Source organism: Sceloporus occidentalis, unplaced genomic scaffold (genome assembly GCF_023333645.1).
Source record: "Sceloporus occidentalis isolate IW3139 unplaced genomic scaffold, rSceOcc1.0.p SCAF_69, whole genome shotgun sequence".
Lineage (NCBI taxonomy): Eukaryota > Metazoa > Chordata > Lepidosauria > Squamata > Phrynosomatidae > Sceloporus > Sceloporus occidentalis.
This window is the reverse complement of record NW_028317049.1, coordinates 2,408,370-2,427,677: the sequence shown is the minus strand read 5'-3', so window position 1 is coordinate 2,427,677 and position 19,308 is coordinate 2,408,370. Positions and strand designations below refer to the sequence as shown.

The 19,308-nt window shown below is 44.2% G+C and overlaps 1 protein-coding gene across 13 annotated transcripts in view; it reads left to right on the top strand.

The window, feature by feature from the left end:
• Positions 1-19,308, top strand: part of LOC149286400 (rap1 GTPase-activating protein 2) — a 370,335-nt gene that overhangs the window by 232,425 nt on the left and 118,602 nt on the right. For 2 of the 13 annotated variants that reach the window (XM_089494086.1, XM_089494093.1), the window contains exon 1: positions 18,098-18,290. The exons of the other annotated variants lie outside the window; for them this stretch is intronic. In XM_089494086.1, the coding sequence (XP_089350212.1) occupies positions 18,150-18,290 (141 nt within the window). In that variant the 5' untranslated portion in view covers positions 18,098-18,149. Of the gene's footprint in view, positions 1-18,097; positions 18,291-19,308 lie in introns of those variants that run through there. 13 annotated transcript variants of the gene reach the window in all.

Sequence of the window (19,308 nt, the reverse complement as noted above, 5' to 3'; positions counted from 1 at the left end):
TGATGCTCAGAACTGGACACAGTATTCCAGATGGGGCCTGAACAAAGCAGAATAGAGTGGCGCTACTACTTCCCTTGATCTAGACACTATACTTCTATTAATGCTGCCTAAAATTGCATTGGCCCTTTTAGCTGCCGCATCGCACTGTTGACTCATGTTCAACCTGTGGTCTACTTGGACTCAGTCTCTGCCCATAGGGTCTCTGTGTGGAGATGGCAAGTAAGACACCAGGTTTGATGAAAGAAGGCTTCCTGAGGTGGTGAAGGTAGCTGAAAAAACAGATTTACTGATAATCTTCCTATGATTTCCTGAATACTTTCACTGCCGTCACATGGATAGCAGTTCCAAGTTGAACACAAGGGAGGAATTGGGTGTTTCCATTGCCACCTCCCAATGTTGTCCTTCACATTTCTGCAGGAAGCCTGGTTGCCATTCAACTGGTTCTCCCAGCTGTGTTTGAGTTCACAGTGAGCCCAGTACAATAACGTCTTTGTTTAAAAAGAAAAGAGACAAAGGTGTTTGGGTGTATAAACACTTTGTTTGCAGTTACACTGCATCAGATCCTTTCATTTGAAATAATTTTATTGGTATGGGAAACAGCCATTCAGGGTTTGATAATTCATGGGGAAGCTCATGGACAAAAGTGAGTTGAGCCAATAGCAAGAACTATAATCATGTCTGGCAGAAAACAGATTACTTTCTGGTTCTCCTTTCCCCAAGATTTATCTTTGTTGCTGGAGACAGTTAGAAAGTGGCTAAAATCTTAAAGGTTGAGGTCAGATATGAAATCATGCTACTCTATTATTATTATTATTATTATTATTATTAACCTTTATTTATAAAGCGCTGTAAATTTACACAGCGCTGTACATACAATCTTTTTAATTGGACGGTTCCCTGCCCTCAGGCTTACAATCTAAAAAGACACGACACAAAAGGAGAAGGGAGTGGTGGTGGGGAAGGGGATGAGCTCCAGCAGTTCTTCTGTACCTCCGAGCCCTGGATCAGGGGAGATGGACTGGAGGGAAGGCTTGGCTTCTTAATGGATGATTAATCTTCTTCCAGGGAGGCAGACTAGAAAGTCAGACTCAGTTATAAGGATAGTATGGAGGTTCTGAAATCAAAGGCGACACAACTGTGAAGAGTACACCCACTTGTTCTGCAGTATAGGCCGTACTCCGTCCAACCCTCATGGCTGATCTTAGAATCATAGAGTTGGAAGAGATGCCAAGGACCATCCAGTCCAACGCCCTGCCATGCAGGAACTTTAGTCAAAGCATCCCTGACAGATGGCCATCCAGCCTCTGTTTAAAGACCTCCAAGGAAGGAGACTGCACTACACTCCGAGGAAGGAGTCTTTTCCAGTCGAACAGCCCTTACTTTCAGATGTTCCTCCTGATGTTGAGCTGGAATCTCTTTTCCTGTAGATTGCATCCATTGTTCTGGGTCCTCTTCTGTGGAGCAGCAGAAAACAAGCTTGCTCCCTGCTCAATGTGACATCCCTTCAAATATTTAAACAGCACTATCATATCACCTCTTAACCTTCTCTTCTCCAGGCTAAACATCCCCAGCTCCCTAAGTCCTTCCTCATAGGGCATGGTTTCCAGACCCTTCACCATTTTAGTTGCCCTTCTTTGGACACGCTCCAATTTTTCCACCTCCTTTTTGAATTATGGTGCCCAGAACTAGATACAATATTCCAGTGGGGCAAGACCAGAGCAGAATAGAGTGGCACTATTACTTCCCTTGATCTAGACACTATACTTCTACTGATGCAGCTTAAAGTCACATTGGCCTTTTTAGCTGCCGCATCACACTGTTGACTCATGTTCAGCTTGTGGTCTACATTGGACTCCTAGATCCCTTTCACACGTAGTTTCATTCAGCCAGGTGTCCCACATAATCCTATATCTGTGCATTTTATTTTTCTGTCCTAAATGCAGTACCTTACATTTCTCTGTGTTGAATTTCATTTTGTTAGCTTTGGCCCAGCTTTCTAGTCTATTCAGGTCACTTTGAATTTTGATCCTGTCCTCTGGGGTATTAGCTACTCCTCCTAATTTAGTGTCATCTGCAAATTTGAAAAGTATGCCCCCATTTCTGTCCTCCAAGTCATCGATAAAGATGTTGAATAGCACCGGGCCCAGGACAGAACCCCACTGGACACCCCACTGGTCACTTCTCTCCATGAAGAAGAGAAATTTGGAGGGTTGGAATGGTTAGTTGGAGATATGTTGAAACCCTAAGTTATATCAAGTTTGAGGCTGTATAACATGATTAAAATGTGTTGTTGTTGTGCGCCTTCAAGTCATTTCCCACTTATGGCAACTCTAAGCTATAGCACGCTTTTCTTGTCAAAGTTTGTTCAGAGTGGGTTTACCTTTGTATTTGTCTAAAAATGATGTGAAACCTGAAATCTAATAAAAAAAATAATTTCTACTCTTCATCTGAGGTACTTTACTTAGCTTGTGTGTAAATCCAGCGCTGACATTTCAGTATGCTCTTCACCAAATACTTCTTATCTAAGCCACTGGATGCAATAGGTCCTTTCTGTTCCAATGAGATGACCATCTCATTAACCAAGGTTGCAGCTCCTTGAATTTCTCCAAAGGGAGGGGAAGGGAATGGTTTGTTGTTATGCCATTAAAACTTCTTCTGTCCATGTTTGGAATACCTGGTCGCTCCTTTCATTTTTAATTCACATCGGGAGCCCAGAAAGGTTTTGTTCTGTTGCAGATGGCTACCCAAGCAATTACACAGGCATCCAGACAGAGAACCAGACTGCGTGTCTTGGCACTCTTTAAACTGAGACGAAAAGAACTGACACATATTTTATACTGTTCAGGAGCATGGGGAAAGAGACCATAATAATGACATGTCAGTTAGTGGTTTGTGGTTATGTTATATAATAAAAACCTTTTCGACACATGGAGCAGGAGAATGGGATTATTTTCACAGAAGAGGGTTTTTTTGTTCTTGTTTTTTTCCATACCTGGCATGTCTCGGCTGGTAAGAGGAGAGCTGGTGAAAATGCTAGGTTTTGATTTGGGAGTCTCTGGTTCTTTCCTCCAAAGCTCTTGGACTTGTTTCTCTTAGTCATAGAATCATAGAGTTGGAAGAGACCACAAGGACCATCCAGTCCACCCCCATTCTGCCATGCAGGAACTCTCAGTCAAAGCATCCCCAAGAGATGGCCATCCAGCCTCTGCTTAAAGACCTCTAAGGAAGAGACTCCATTGCACTCTGAGGAAGGAGTGTGTTCCACTGTTGAACATCCCTTACTGTCAGTTAGTTCCTCCTCATGTTGAGCTGGAATCTCTTTCCTGTAGCTTGCATCCATTGTTCCAGGTCCTATTCTCTGGAGCAGCAGAAAACAAGCTTGCTCCCTCCTCAATATGACATCCCTTCAAGTATTTAAACAGGGCTATCATATCACCTCTTAACCTTCTCTTCTCCAGGCTAAACATAACCAGCTCCCTCAGTCGTTCCTCATAGGGCATGGTTTCCAGGCCCTTCACCATTTTAGTTGCTCTCCTTTGGACACGCTCCAGTTTCTCAATGTCCTTCTTAAATTGTGGTGCCCAGAACTGGACACAATATTCCAGGTGGGCGCTGACCAGAGCAGAATACAGTGGCACTATTACTTCCCTTGATCTAGACACTATACTTTTATTGATGCAGCCTAAAATTGCATTGGCCTTTTTAGCTGCTGCTTCGCACTGTTGACTCATGTTCAACTTGTGATCTACTTGGACTCCTAGATCCCTTTCAGCTGTAGTCTCGTTCAGCCAGGTGTCCCAGGAACGGTTTAAGTCTAAGGTTCAATATGCACGAATCCTATCAATATCAAAAGAGAGCCGTGTAATTTCATTTATTTCTTCATTGTCTTTCAATCTTCCCAATAACAAATGTTTTCTGTTATCATTACATGGGACAAAAAAAATTAAAACACGGTACACAAAAACCTTCTTAGGTTATACTCGCTAAGGTAAGTGGTTCCTGCACATTCGCTGGAACTAGGGATGAAGGACCCCCATGAATATGGAAAAAACGCAAATAAAAAAACACTATTCTTACCTTAAATAACACCTCTCTAGGAATCTCCAAGTTCTCCAAGTGGAACTCTATGGTCAACATCTGCCATATGTTGATCATAGAATGATGGAGGACCTATAGAGAAGTGTTTTCTCTGGAACTTCTAGGTTCTCCAACACAACTCTATGGTCAATGTCTGGCAGAGTTGCGCTGGAGGACCTAGAGCCGGGGTAGGCAACCTTTTTGAGCCGGGGGCCAGGTTGGTGTCCCCCAGACAACGGGGGAGGGAGCCAAAAAATAAATAATTAAATAATTAAATAATATAGGATAACATTTTCAAATGTAGGACACATTTTTTAAAAATCAAGGACATGCCAAAAAATTTGATGATTTTTTAAAAATGTTAATATAAATGCATGTTTCTTAGGCATGATCAAAATGGAGGACATTTGGGCATTATTCCTAGACAGATGGCAGAAATGTACTTCCCTTTCTGGCCAACCCCCCCCCCCCCCATTCCAAGCAGCACATTTGGGCATTGAACATGGCTTTACTTAAGATGGCCTCTTGAATATTTCAGAGGCTTGTTGCATAACCAAACTCTTTGGGTTTCACACTGAACATGGGTTCACATGGCTATGCATATTGAACATGTCAAGGTGGTTTCACAGTTCTTGCACCAAGTGTACTTCTCAGAAGTGTGTGTCAAGGGACTTTGGTTCTTCTTCACTGCGCATGAGTTTGTAAAAATCACAGCAATTTACATTGACCATGCCTCAGAGGCTTTCTGATATCAGTATCACCATTAAAGAATCAAAAACACACAGAAAAGGCACTTTGGAAAGTCACACTCTCTTGGCTTCAGAAACAGTGCATGCATGCCTCATCATCATCATCATCATCATCACACTATCACTGTCAAAACAAGGGAGACTTGTTAGCATTAAAAGCACCCAAAACACACTTTGGAAGGTGACACTCTCTCGGCTTAAGAAACAGTGCCTGCATGCCTCTCAAGCTGACTCATATCATCATCATCATCATCATCATCATCATCATCATCATCATCACACTATCACTGTCAAAGCAAGGGAGACTTCTTAGCATTAAAAGCACCCAAAATAAAATTTTAAAAAACTTTGAGGCCTCTGGCCACTCACCATCTCTTCCTTCCTCCTCTTCCTCCTCCTCCTTCTGCTCCCCCTCCTCCTCTTCCTCCTCTTCTTTCTTCTCCTCCTCCCCCTCCTCCTCTTCTTCCTCCTCCTCCTCCTCCCCCTCCTCCTCTTCCTCCTCTTCCTCCTCCTCCTTCTGCTCCCCCTCCTCCTCTTCCTCGTCTTCTTTCTTCTCCTCCTCCTCCTCCTCCTCTTCCTCCTCTTCCTCCTCCTCCTTCTGCTCCCCCCTCCTCCTCTTCCTCCTCTTCTTTCTTCTCCTCCTCCCCCTCCTCCTCTTCCTCCTCCCCCCTCCTCCATGCACCGTGCAGCCTGGGGGTGGGGCGGAGGAGGCAGAGGAGAAGGAGGTGGGCAGCGCTGGGAGGCAGGGAGGGCGGCGCGGGCCCATGCTGGGAGGCAGGGAGGGCAGTGCGGGCCCACGCAGGGAGGCGGGGAGGGTGGTGCAGGCCCGCACGGGGAGGCGGGGAGGGCAGCGTGGGGCTTCCCCCTTTGCCTCCTCTGCCCCAGGCCACACGGCCCTCCTCTTCCTCCTCCGCACGGTGGAGGAGGAGGGGCAGCACGGTCGCACGGCCCAGGTGGAGGAGGAGGAGGAGGCAGCGGCGGCGGCAGGACTGGGCTGGGGCCGGTCCTGCCGCCTCTGCGGGCCGCCTCCAGCCCGCAGGCTGGGGGTTGCCGACCCCTGACCTAGAGATTCCTAGAGAGAGAACAATTAAGCAAAAGCGCAAATAATCACATCTGCAAAAGTCAAAGCTGCAAATATGGAGGGCCAACTGTACTTTATTTATTTGTTTGTTTGTTTGTTTGTATCTTGCTCTTTTCCCAGGACTGGGACTCAGAGCAGCTTCACAGCATTAAAAAACAGTACAATTAAAAACATTTTTTAAAATGTACATTAAAAAGAATTTTTTAATATGGTCCAACATGCCAGCCTGTCCTTTTAGCAATTTCTTAAGCGCCTGTGTGAACAGGTATGTCTTCACCTGCCACCAGAATGCCATCAAGGAGGGAGTCGTTCTGATCCATTCCCTGGGCAGGGAGTTCCAGAGTCTAGGGGCAGCCACCAAGAAGGCCCTCTCTCGCATCACCACCAACCATGTTTGTGATGGTGTTGGGACGGAGAGAAGGGCTTCTCCAGAGGATCTCAGATTCCAGGACGGTTCATACCAGGAGAAAAAGTCTGTCAAATAGTGTGGACCCGAACCATGTGGGGCTTTATAGGTAATAACCAGCACCTTGAATTGTGCCTGGAAACAAACTGGCAGCCAGTGAAGCTGTTTCAACAGGGACATTGTATGGTCTCTGTAGTCTGCCCTTATTAACAGCCTGGTGGCAGGTCTTTCAACCAACTAAATTTTCCGAACACTTTTCAGAGACAGCCCCATGTAGAGCCCATTACTGTAGTCCAAACGGGATGTAACCAAGGGCATGTACCACCATGGCCAGATCTGGCTTTTTTGGTCTCCAAAACCTCCTTACGCAGTTATCTGGATGGAACATTTGCCCTGCCAACCCCAAAACCACTGATTGGCCATGGATGCCCAGTGGGACATAGTGGTTCCAGTGTTGGACTATGACTCTGGAGACTAGGATTCAATTGCCACCCCTGAAACCCACTGGGTGACCTTGAGCAAGGTCATGAAACCCATTGGCCATGAAACCCACTGGATGACCATGGGCAAGTCACATTCTCTCAGCCTCAGAGGAAGGCAATGGCAAACCTCTGAACAAATCTCGCCAAGAAAACGTCATGATAGGCTTGCCTAGGGTTGCCGTAAGTTGGAAATGAGTTGAAAGCACACAACAACAACAACAACAACAACAACAACAAGCCCTTGTTGCTATCCTACTGCCCTTGTTCAGCTTTCTAGCCTTCCAGTGTTAAACACTCCAGCAGAGCCCATCCAGACTGCAATAGGATCTCATTCTGAATTATCTTTGTTAAAAGCTTATGGGCTTTTATTTTTAATTTGGACAACTGTGGGAAAAGCATACCTGTCAGGTTTAATTCAATAGGTGAACTAAAAAAAACAAACAAAGCAAAATCACATGCATTTTAATCACAGATCACCGGTTGTGACTGCTGTGGTTGCTTTGTAATGATTTCCTTCGGTGTGATATTCTTTTCTGCACAAAATAGCTGGCAAAATGTTCCACTCGTTTATTTGAACCCAAACGGGAATTGAGCCGGAGAATTCACCTGCAGCCTTTTCCGTCCGCCTCATTTCAGTGGGGTCTTTATCATTGCTAACTTTTATTTTAGGAAGCGGGAGAGAATGAAACCAAACAATAAAATACGGCCGCAATTCAAATTATATTTTGCTTGCAGCATGCATTCGAAAGAGCAACCAGCCTCTTGGTCTCCGATGAGATTTTCTTTCTCTCTTTCTGCAGTCTAATTACATGCTTTTTGAGAAGCTCCCTTGTTAGTTCTCAATTTTATGCGCTGACGGTGGATGAGTTGTGAGCGTCCGGTGAGTGCCTGTGCATATTATTTTACGATCTCCTTCAAAGCATAAAACAAACAAACAAATAATAATAACCCCAATCTGTTTTGTTTTGGTTTTGCACGATGCTTTAATGATATTTTTGACAGAAAGCCAAAACACTTGCGGTTTTCTGCAGGGAGAACTGAAGAGTGCCATTGTATTTGTGTGCTTCTGCATGGCTTTTTTTATTTTTCCCTGTAAATTTCAAGCACCTACAATGCCCAATGGTGGAACATGACCCTATAAGCAGCTCTCATGAATATTTGCTTATTTAAATTTTACATCCTCTCCCATTTTGAAGGCTCAAGGCAGTGAACATGGTTTAAAACAACAGCTGTAAAATGTCTGGGAACAGGGCCTTTTCCTCCCTGACGTGAAGAACAAAATGTTATTCTCTGTCTCCTGTTCACATGCAGAAGCTGGGTACTTGGTAGTTGAAATGTGATTATACCTTGATGATGTAGAGCTTGCAAAATTACTTTTTAAAGTAGGGTTTGATTAGTAAGCTGGTGTTAGAATTATAGAGTTGGAAGAGAATGCAAGGGCCATCCAGTCCAACCCCATTCTGCCATGCAGGAACTCTCAATCAAAGCATCCCGTTCTACGGCCATCCAGCCTCTGCTTAAAGACCTCTAAGGAAGAAGACTCCACTACACTCTGAGGAAGAAGTGTGTTCCACGGTTGAACAGCCTTTACTGTCAGTTAATTCCTCTAATGTTGAGGTGGAATCTTTTCCTGCAGCTTGCATCCGGGTCCTAGTCTCTGGAGCAGCAGAAAACAAGCTTGCTCCCTCCTCAATATGGCATCCCTTCAAGTATTTAACAGGGCTATCATATCACCTCTTAGCCTTCCCTTCTCCTGGCTAAACATCTCCAGCTCCCTGAGTCGTTCCTCATAGGGCATGGTTTCCAGACCATTCACCATTTTAGTCACCGAGTCCTAAGGACTGGAGCACAGCTTTGGCACAACTTCCGGCCTCTTAAGATGTGTGTGTCATTTAAACAGCATACCTCCAAAGTGACCCGAAGCAGCTTTATTTTGGCCTGTCTGTTCAGGCCCTTAGATTCCATAGAATATTGCCATAAAAGATAATGTGGAATAATAGTGCTGCAATTGCATAGTGTGAATGGACCCCAATCTCATTCCATGTTAGCATTTCCACAGGAGCGGTTTCAGAATAAATGCCTTGGAGGAATTACCGTATATACTTGACTATAAGTCGACCTCATGTATAAGTCGAAGGCAGGTTTTTGGAGCCAAAATTATGGTTTTCAATATGATCCGTGGACCGTAGATAAGTCAAGGATAAAACTTAGGGACAAGTAACACAGAATCTAAAGAATGAAGGAAAGAAAAGCAGTGCCTAAAGAATTTACAAAGTTCCAGCAGGCACAGCTGTGCACGTTAAAGGCTGGATGAATGAGAAAGTAGAGGGGACTCAGTGCTTCTAGGACAGATTATGCTCTTGCCTTTCACCAGGGATTGCTCATACATACACACACACACACACACACACACACTTGTCCCTCCATATTCGCTAGGGTTAGGGGCACAAGATCCCAATGAATATGGAAAAACCGCAAATAACAAAAACACCATGTTTTCACCTGAGAGGACACCTCTCTAGGAATCTCTAGGTCCTCCAGCACAACTCTATGGTCAACATCCAACAGACACTGACCATAGAATTGCGCTGGAGGAGCTACAAAGGCCTAGTAGAGTATTCTCTCTAGGCATCGCTAGGTCCTCCAGAGAAACTTTTAGTTGAAGTTGACCACAGAGTTGCACTGGAGGACCTAGATATTCCTAGAGAGAACAGATTCATTAAGTCTGTGAATAACCAAAGCCGCAAATATCAAAGCTGAAAATATAGAGGGATAAGTGTATATTAAAAAAGAGTTAAAGTACAGTACTTACATTGACCTGTGGATATGTTGGTTCAGGTTTATTGGGTCAATTTTATAACTAAAATTTCTAGATTTATATATGAGTATATACAGTGTTTGGAATAATGGTAGAATTCACTAGACCTGGTTTGCTGTTTTTTCAGCACCTAATTTAAAGCCTGGTTTTTATAGGCTTGTATAGGGAAAAGAGTCCATATCAGCGTAAGGTAGACACAGCCCATATTTAAATGGACTTAAATGAAATATTGGTGGTGTAGTCACCTATGGCACAGATTGCTGTGCTAATGTTTGCTTTATTTTTATTGGTTTAAATATTTTATTGGTTTAAATATTTCATACCGCCCTCCAGTAGGACTCAGTGGAGATGTTACAGGAAGATAATAAAAGACAAGAAACAGAGTAATGAAAACTACAAGCCTAACAATAACCAGAGAGATTAAAACAACAGAGAGTGGCAGCTGAAGCATCACCACACAATTCCACAGAATGTATAAAAAAAAACAAAGTGCACAGTTTGCTTTTACTAGACAGAAAAGAGCCCAAGCTAATATGAACGGATATTTTGCTCAGCAACAAAATGAAGCCCAGGCTAGTGCTAGGCCTGTCTTGAGAAAGGCATTGTATAGATGGGATGGGATGCCCTGGTCAAGAAGTCAAGCAAAATATGACTACAAGGCTTGTGTGATGAAAGGTGATCTTTCATGTCCAGCTTCTTCCTAACTCCATGTTGTAAGTGTAGATGAAGAGCCCATCCCTTTGACTCTTTGGAACTAGGTTTAAACTACACCTGTGTGGACATGTACATTGGTTGCGATCTGGATTAGTTCTTCACCCCACAACAACTTCAAATCCTTGGTGGGTTCAGGAACTGCAAAACTTGTAAGGAGGCAATCCTTTCTCTAACTCCAATCCTTAATATAGAGGATGAGTTGACTTCTTACATGTCTTGTAGTTCCTGAAGCCACCAAGGCTTTGACGTTGCTGTGAGGTGGAGAAATACTCCAGATCTCAACTAATTTACGTTTTATAGGGTAGTCGTGACAGTTAAAAGTGGTGTCAAATCGCAATTATTTCTGCAGCCCTGGTTGTTTGCTGGTTTGCTCCATTTGGGAGTGGATCTTGAAACCCAGGTCCTCCAGGAACTACAAGACTTGTAAAAAGTCAATCCTTTCTCTAACTCCAATCCTCATTATATAGGATGGGTTGACTTTCTACAAGTCTTGTAGTTCCTGGAGAATTTGGGTTTCAGGAGCTACTCCGAAATTGAGTGAACCAGCAAACAAACAGGGCTGCATCTGCACTGCAGAGATAATGCTGTTTGACACCACTTTAACTGCCATGGCTCCATCCTATAGAATCCTTCTTTCGCTGCTGCTGTTTGTTGCTAAAAGCAGTTTTGGTTTGTAGAGGTCTTATGAAAAAGAAACCGAAACAATATGATCTACCATTGTTGCAGTGTTGCCAATTTCCGGGTAATAAAAAGCCTTTCCGGGTAATTTCCGGGTATAAAATATGTATGGGGGATTTCCAGGGAATTAAACCTTCCCGTTGGATAATTAAAAGCCTTTCCATTTATTGGGAATTATTTCACTTCCCACCCCCTAAAAAATGGCCGAAAAGACCTTCCGCCCCCCCAAAAAACGGCCGACCCAGAAATCCCCACCACCTTTTGCCTTCCCATAGTGTTTTGCAGCTCCTTGACCTGGAAGTCCCACCCGCTGACCCAGATGCCCCGGGGAATTTGGGTGCATTTGGGGGATTTTCACGGGGATTTCCTTCAAGGGTGATTGGTTGGCAGCACTGCTGCGGGCACTGCTTTTTCCATCATAGGAATCGCTGACGACTTGTCATGTAGCTGTCAAAAGATGAGGAGCATGGGAGAAAAACAAAACAGTGGCAACCACCTACATGTTTGAATATTCAGGGACCCAAGAGCCAGATTTGTTAAAGACTAAATTCAGCAAACTTGGGAGTTTATCGAACGGGAGGAATTTCTCTTAAATTCAAATGAAAAGAAAGTGGGGCCAAAACGTATTCACTTAAAGTCGCTAGTTTTGCGCAATTACGTGAATGTGCATTGCATTCGAACTGGCTTCCCATTGCCTGAAAATAGCATGCCATTGCTCGAATTTGCGTGTGGCGGCCTATCACGTAATAACGTGAAACCACATGATTGGTGTTCGGACTGACTTCCCATTGCCCAAATTTGTGCGTGGCAGTCTATCACACAATAACGTGAAACCACATGATTGTGTTCGGACTGACTTCCCATTGCCAGAATTTGCGTGTGGCAGTCTATCACGTAATAACGTGAAACCCCATGATTGCATTCAGATTGCCATCGGATTATACTTCCAATTCCCCTTGTCTGATAAACTCCTTGGGTGGGCAGATTTGCCTGTTTTACATCACCCAGTTTCATTTAAAAAATGCTCCAGTTCTTTTCACTGAACTTTATGAAAATGTGTAGAAAATGCAATTCAAAAAAATGAAGCAAACAAAATGCCCACCCATCCATAGACGCATTACAACAGTGCTTAATCTAAGGGCTATTCCTGAACATGTGAATACATCAGTGGATGAGCAACTGTCTTTTTAAATACGTCCGGGACGCTGTCTCACTCATATCCTGTATAAATCCAGCCTGCCTACCTCTGTGTGTGTTTTGGCTTCCAGGCCTGGCTTGAGAATGACTCTCAAAGCAGCTCCTGAATGCCAGCTAGCACTGTGTTATTTCATTGTTGTTTATTCTCTCCTTTTAAAAAAAACAATGAAGGCAATTAAAAGGAAATTTAGCAGCCTTCAGTTATGTTGCAACTTGCAACCAGTTGAAAGGATTTTGGATTCTTTTTCCTAGTGAGTACCTGCCTGCCCTCTTAAAAAAGTGAGCCAAATTAATCCTGTAAAAGGAAAAGGACCTTCCTCTAAATTAGTGGTTCTTAACCTTTCCTATCTGGTGCCCCCAAACAACTTTCCCTGCGAAAAAAGGTTAAGAGGTGATATGATAGCCCTGTTTAAATACTTCAAGGGACGTCATGTTGAGGAGGGAGCAAACTTGTTTCTACTACTCCAGAGACTAGGACCCGGAGCAATGGATGCAAGCTCCAGGAAAAGAGATTCCACCTCAACATTAGGAGGAACTTCCAGACAGTAAGGACTGTTCGACAGTGGAACAAACTCCCTCAGAGAGTGATAGAGTCTCCTTCTTTTGAGGTCTTTAAACAGAGGCTGGATGGCCATTTGTCGGGGATACTTTGATGGAGAGTTCCTGCATGGCAGGGGGTTGGACTTGATGGCCCTTGTGGTTTCTTCCAACTCTACGATTCTATGTAGAGTTGTTGTTTTTCCCATTTGTTTCTACGATCACCATTCTGATAGAAACAAATGGGAAAAACAACAACCCACCCCTGCTTTCTTTCTCCTAGAATGATGCTTATAGTCTGTATGATTGAATGGCGATTGGCCATTGGGCTTTCACTGCCATGTTATTAAGCTAGAAATAGGGGGTGGTAACCCTTCTGATGCTTCCAGCCATTTTAGGAAATAGGGACAAATAGAGTTTCCTTTTTTCCAAGTATTGATTGGTCCTGGGTTCCTTCTGCTCTAGATTCCACCCCATTTCAGACTATCTAGGGCTCCTAGTCTTGATAGTTATGTATGACTCTCAAAATTAGTGGTGGTGGTCCTAGAATGGAAGGGTGCATCATTTCTTGCCTAGCTATCAGGTTGCCCACTTTGGAAATAAAAATGCTGGACAAGTTAGGCCAGTGATGGTGAACCTATGGCACGCGTGCCAGAGGTGGCACTCGGAGCCCTCTATGTGGGCACATGTGCCGTTGCCCCAGCACAGAGTTTGCCAGAGTTTGTTACTAGAAAGCCAGAGGGACATGGCACTTGGCAATAAATAAGTGGGTTTTGGGTTGCAGTTTGGGCACTCGGCCTCGAAAAGGTTCACCATCACTGAGTTAGGCCAAAACTGTGTGCACTTGCAGTGTTGTATCATTAGCATGTGTTACAACATCTGCCTATAGTTAGAACATCTTTTTTTTGAAAGCCACTTATATTGTGGTTGGAGTATTGTGCACAAGGGTACTGACATACAGCGGACACTTCCCATCCCTCTTCTTATCCAAGAAACACTTGTCTCTAGAAAATCATACTCAGACATCCTGTGCCAGAAAACAAAAACAAGTAAAATCTGGAAAATAAAATGAAAACTATCAATGAGTTTTTGAACTGTGTGTTGTATTTTCTGAACCCAGTGAAATTCAGTGCCTGATTCCAGTCTATTAAGAACCAGAATGTCTGCTTTGCCACATCATGGTGAGGACATAGCAAACAGCTCTACAGATAATAATGTCATGGAATGGCCTTATAGATCTAGTTCTCCTTGGAATCTGAACGAAACTGTTGCAAGTATATCTCATTTAATGACATAGATGTGTTCCTGGCCATTGCGTCTTTAATAGAACATTTGATGCCAGAGGCAGAAATAATATAAATATAATAGGAATAGGTTGTCGTTGTGTGCCTTCAAGTCATTTCCAACTTATGGCGATGCCAAGGTGAACCTATCATGTGGGGTTTTTTTTTTTGGGGGGGGGGGTTGTATTTGTTTTTCTCTGATACAGAGAAAGTGTGACTTACCCAAGATCTTCTAGTGGGTTTCCATGGCCAAACAGGGATTCAAACTCTAATTTCCAGAAGTCCAGCACTCAAACCACTAGACTTCACTGGCTTAGAAAAGCAGTTCTATATGTTTCAGCAAACATTTTATTTAAAATTAAATAAACGCATGTGAAACAATGAAACAAACAGGTTGGAGAAGCTTTGCGTAAGTCAGCAAATACATTTTGAACCATTATCAGCCTGTGCAGACCAGCCATTAAGGCCGGCCTGGAAGCAGAGTTGGGGCACATTACGCATACCATGACTCTGCTCCATGTACTACACCGCATGGCATCACAGCGCTCCTCTGGCACTGTGTTAAGATGACACAGCGCCAAAGGAGCACCATAAAGCCGTGGTGTGGCACGGTGGCTATGGTGCCCTTTCAAGGGCGCAAAAAAGGAGCCACTTTTTAAGGTGCCTTTTTGCACCACGGAAAGTCCAGATTGCGGCTGTGGAATGCACAGCCCCTAAGAGACCACTTGAAAGCTTCTTCCAAAATTAATCCGGGGTGATTTTGTTTGTTTGTTTGTTTGTCTTTTCACCATCCTTCACTTGCCTTATGATTTCTATTTTAGTAACCAGATCTCATAGAATCACACAGTTGGAAGAGACCACAAGGGCCATCTAGTCCAACTCCCTGCTATGCAGGAACTCTCAATCAAAGCATCCCAGAGAGATGGCCATCCAGCCTCTGTGTTGTCTCTGCTGCTGCTTCTACAAATGTTGGGAGTAGCTAGTAGGCTTATCGGTTATCCCCTTTTCTCTCTGATTTGCTATTCATGCATGCTCAGAGATTTGGGTGACACATGCTTTTTGTCAGTTGTAAGCAGGCACAACCAGCTACAGTAAATTCAGAAGTTCAGCTAGATTAGAATCCCATTCTTCTCTAGCTTGTCTTTTTAAAATTTTCATTGTTTGTTGGAGACATGCTACTGCAACCTGACATCAAAAGTCTGTATTTTGCTCACTCCACCACCCTCCCAATGCCGATACTGCTAAAAATGTTTTTCAGCTAAACAGATTACAAGCAGCGAAAGGAGGCTGAGCAAGCATAAAAAGGCTTTTGCAAAAAGGAACTTCTTTGTCATAGACTTTTAAAACTGAAATATGCTTTGGGGAACTAAATGTCCTGTCTGTGTGTGAGAGGATTAAGGCAGCAGGTGTGAAATTAAAGGATTTATGCTGGGCTCTCTCTTACATAGGTAAGGACACTGAGAATAAATTAGGTGAAGTAGAAAAGAGACCTGTCATGGGATCTCGTACTACAGATGTAACTCTTGGACTATTTCGTCCTTGAACACGAAGACAAGTAGCTTCTATATTCTTCTTCCTTCTGTGGGGAGTGCGGAGTTTGGGAATACTTTTGCACAGTTCTTGCCTAGTACAGGAAATAATTCAGGGCAGAAATTCATATGTGGAAATGTGGTTTTTCTGCAACTTTCCAGCTCAATCATATTGACCCGATACAGATGGGCAAAAAGCTCCATGCTGGGGCCGATTTAAGGGCGCAAAGCAAGTGTCCACTGTACTTTATAAAAGCTCACAAGCAGCCACAGGGTGGTAGTCAATTGACACTATAATAGAGATATGCAAGCTAGATAGTGATGGTGAGACTTGTGATATCTCCAAAAGGAATAACTACCACAACACTCCTCCAGTGTACTTTTGTTGTGGCGCTGGGGAAAGGGAAAGGTTTGCAGCGATGACTCCCAACTTAACAGCCTGTAGAGAGGATGGAGAAATGGAGTGGAGGGTCATTTTAGCTCAGCCAAGGGGCAGGCCTGTTCTTTGCTGCCCCAGAGGATAGGACCACAACTAAAATGGTGAAGGGTCTGGAAACCACGCCCTATGAGGAACGCCTTAGGGAGCTGGGGATGTTTAACCTGGAGAAGAGAAGGTTAAGAGGTGATATGAGAGCCCTGTTTCAGTATTTGAAGGGATGTCATATTGAGGAGGGAGCAAGCTTGTTTTCTGCTGCTCCAGAGACTAGGACCCGGAGCAATGGATGCAAGATCCGGGGAAAGAGATTCCAGCTCAACATTAGGCGGAACATCCTGACAATAAGGGCTGTTCGACAGTGGAAGACTTTCGCTTGGAGTGTAGTGGAGTCTCCTTCCTTGGCGGTCTTCAAACAGAGGCTGGATGGCAATCTGTCAGGGATGCTTTGACTGAGAGTTCCTGCATGGCAGGAACTGGATGGCTCTTGTGGCCTCTTCCAACTCTATGATTCTATGATTCTAATGGTGTGTGTGTGTGTGTATAATATTTATTTCTGTACCGCTTTTCCTGGGAGATCAAAGCGGTTTCCAAGTTCAAAGGGAATATATATTTTAAACATGTTACAATATAATATACAGTCAAGAATACTGTGTCTTCAGGCCAGCCTGTTCTCTCCCTCACAGGCCCAAGGATGACAGTTACAGAAGGAGGGCACTGTCTCTTGAGGCCAGCCTGTTCTCTCCCTCACAGGCCCAAGGATGACAGTTACGGAGGGAGGGCACTGTCTCTTGAGGCCAGCCTGTTCTCTCCCTCACAGGCCCAAGGATGACAGTTACGGAGGGAGGGCACTGTCTCTTGAGGCCAGCCTGTTCTCTCCCTCACAGGCCCAAGGATGACAGTTACGGAGGGAGGGCACTGTCTCTTGAGGCCAGCCTGTTCTCTCCCTCACAGGCCCAAGGATGACAGTTACGGAAGGAGGGCACTGTCTCTTGAGGCCAGCCTGTTCTCTCCCTCACAGGCCCAAGGATGACAGTTACGGAGGGAGGGCACTGTCTCTTGAGGCCAGCCTGTTCTCTCCCTCACAGGCCCAAGGATGACAGTTACGGAGGGAGGGCACTGTCTCTTGAGGCCAGCCTGTTCTCTCCCTCACAGGCCCAAGGATGACAGTTACAGAGGGAGATCTTGTAACACCTTTGAGACTGAAAGAAAGACGTTGTCAGCATGAGCTTTCCTAGACTTCAGCCTACTTCCTTTAAGTTACAGTAGAGTAGATTTTGATGGAACATTAGTAGGAGCTTCTTCACAGTAAGAGCAGTTCAGCAATGAAACCAACTGCCTAGAGAGGTGGTGGGGTCTCCTTCTCTGGATCTCTTCAAAATGAGGGTGGACAGCTACCTGCTGGAGATGCTTTAGCAGCTCAGTGATTCCCAAATTTTGGTCCTCCAGGTGTTTTGCACTTCAGCTACCAGAAGCCTTAGCCAGTTTGCTCAACAAGAAAGCATTCTGAGAGCTGAAGCTCAACACATCTGGAGGACCAACGTTTGGAAAAGCTGGAGATCCTGCATTGAGCAAGGGGTTAATTCTGTTATTCTAACCGTGATTCTAATCTGGCAACTTACAACACATCTCACCATCCCCAGTCATTATGGTCAGTTGGGGTTAATGGAGTTTCTAGCCCCTCACATTTAGAAGATGAAGACTTGCACAAGGTTGCTTTGGCTTTTATTTGTCTGACTGCAAGAAGCTCATTTTCCAGGGCTAACTTGGGTATCTAAAAACATAAGGTTAATCATCAGTCTTTGGATTTTTAGCTTTTCCTTTTTGCTCTTCTCCTTGTATTCAACCATGACTCAATCCTGCTGCCCCACATAACAAATCTTCTAGTGTGTTTGCCTTCCACATGAACATGAATGTTGCATCACGGGACAGCTTTGATCCCATTCCAAACCGTGAGTTGGAAGGAGCCAGGTGGAGCTGAGGGGGGAGACACCTTTCTTTTCTTTGCTTTGCAATATTAAAGTGTGTTTCCTGCACAACCTGTTTTGAGTGCTGTGCCTGATGATTTGGCACACCCATTTAACCTGTAAAACAGCCAGCCGGCAATGTCTCACTTGGAGAAACATTAACAAAGGGAGGCTGGAAAGAAAGAAAGCCCAGGATATATGGACAATCAGGCTGGTGCCTGGCTTCAGAAGAACTCAATTGAAAAATGGTCCCAGGTTTTGGATGCATGTAACAATTGCTTGGGTTGGTGGAAGGAGTGGGACACTGGAAACATGATGGATCTCTTGAGCAGCCTTCTGGTGAGTTGCGGGCAAAGGAGTTGCGTTCACTCCTCTATGGGGGCTGATAAATAAGTCTGCCAAATAGCATGGCTTCATTAATGATGTGGAAATTAAATACTTGTCCTGAGAAAAGCAGAGAAAGATGGAGAGAGACAGTCTAGAAAGACTCTCTGGATGCCTTCAAACCACCTTCTGTTGTTTGCCTGCGCATATGTTCTCTCTCCTATAAGCAGCTACTTGTTCCTGTTTTTTCTATTCTTGTCCCCACAGTGGCAATGGGGATCCTGTGCCCCCCAATGTCGCCAAACTCCAAATCCCATCAGCCATAGTCAGTATGGCAACAGCCAAGCATTACAAGCATTGCAGCTGCTTACAACAGCAGCTGGAAGGAGAAAGGTTTTTTCCAAACCTCCACTAGACAGAACTTTGTGTAAAAATGCCCTTGCAACTGGGAACTATCAGAAGATCAATGTGTTTTCACTCCAGAACATTGATATAATTCCACTTTGGGTGAAATGTTTGAGAATCAGTCATGACAGTTAAGGAATTCTTTGTCACCCCTTCTCCTGAGCTTTCTTCTCATAACTTCTGATCTGAATGAAAACTTGGTTGACTCTTCCACGTATACATGGTTTCACATTCCTTCTGGATTCAGTTGTTTAGAGAGTTCCTAAGTGCTATTCTTCCTGCATTAAAGTTTGTAAATGGTTATCAGGGTGCTTTTACCATTTTGGCAGATGGAGTATGATCTCTTTACCCTCCCCAAGTGTCCATTGCAGGACACTGGTTGATACACCGGGATTCAAATCGAATCCAAGGTGAGGCGTTCCTATTGGAAACCGAATTAACTCTAGAACAGTTCTAGAGTAACCCGCAATCGTTCCCACCTAAAATCGAATCGTAAAGCGGTTTATTATTTGATTTGTGTTATCGTCATTTAACGCGGGTTAAAAAAATAGAAGGGTCGAACCTACATTTTTTCCTTGAATCGAGATAGGAATCGGAGCATTTAAATAGGAACGACAGCCTTTGAAAT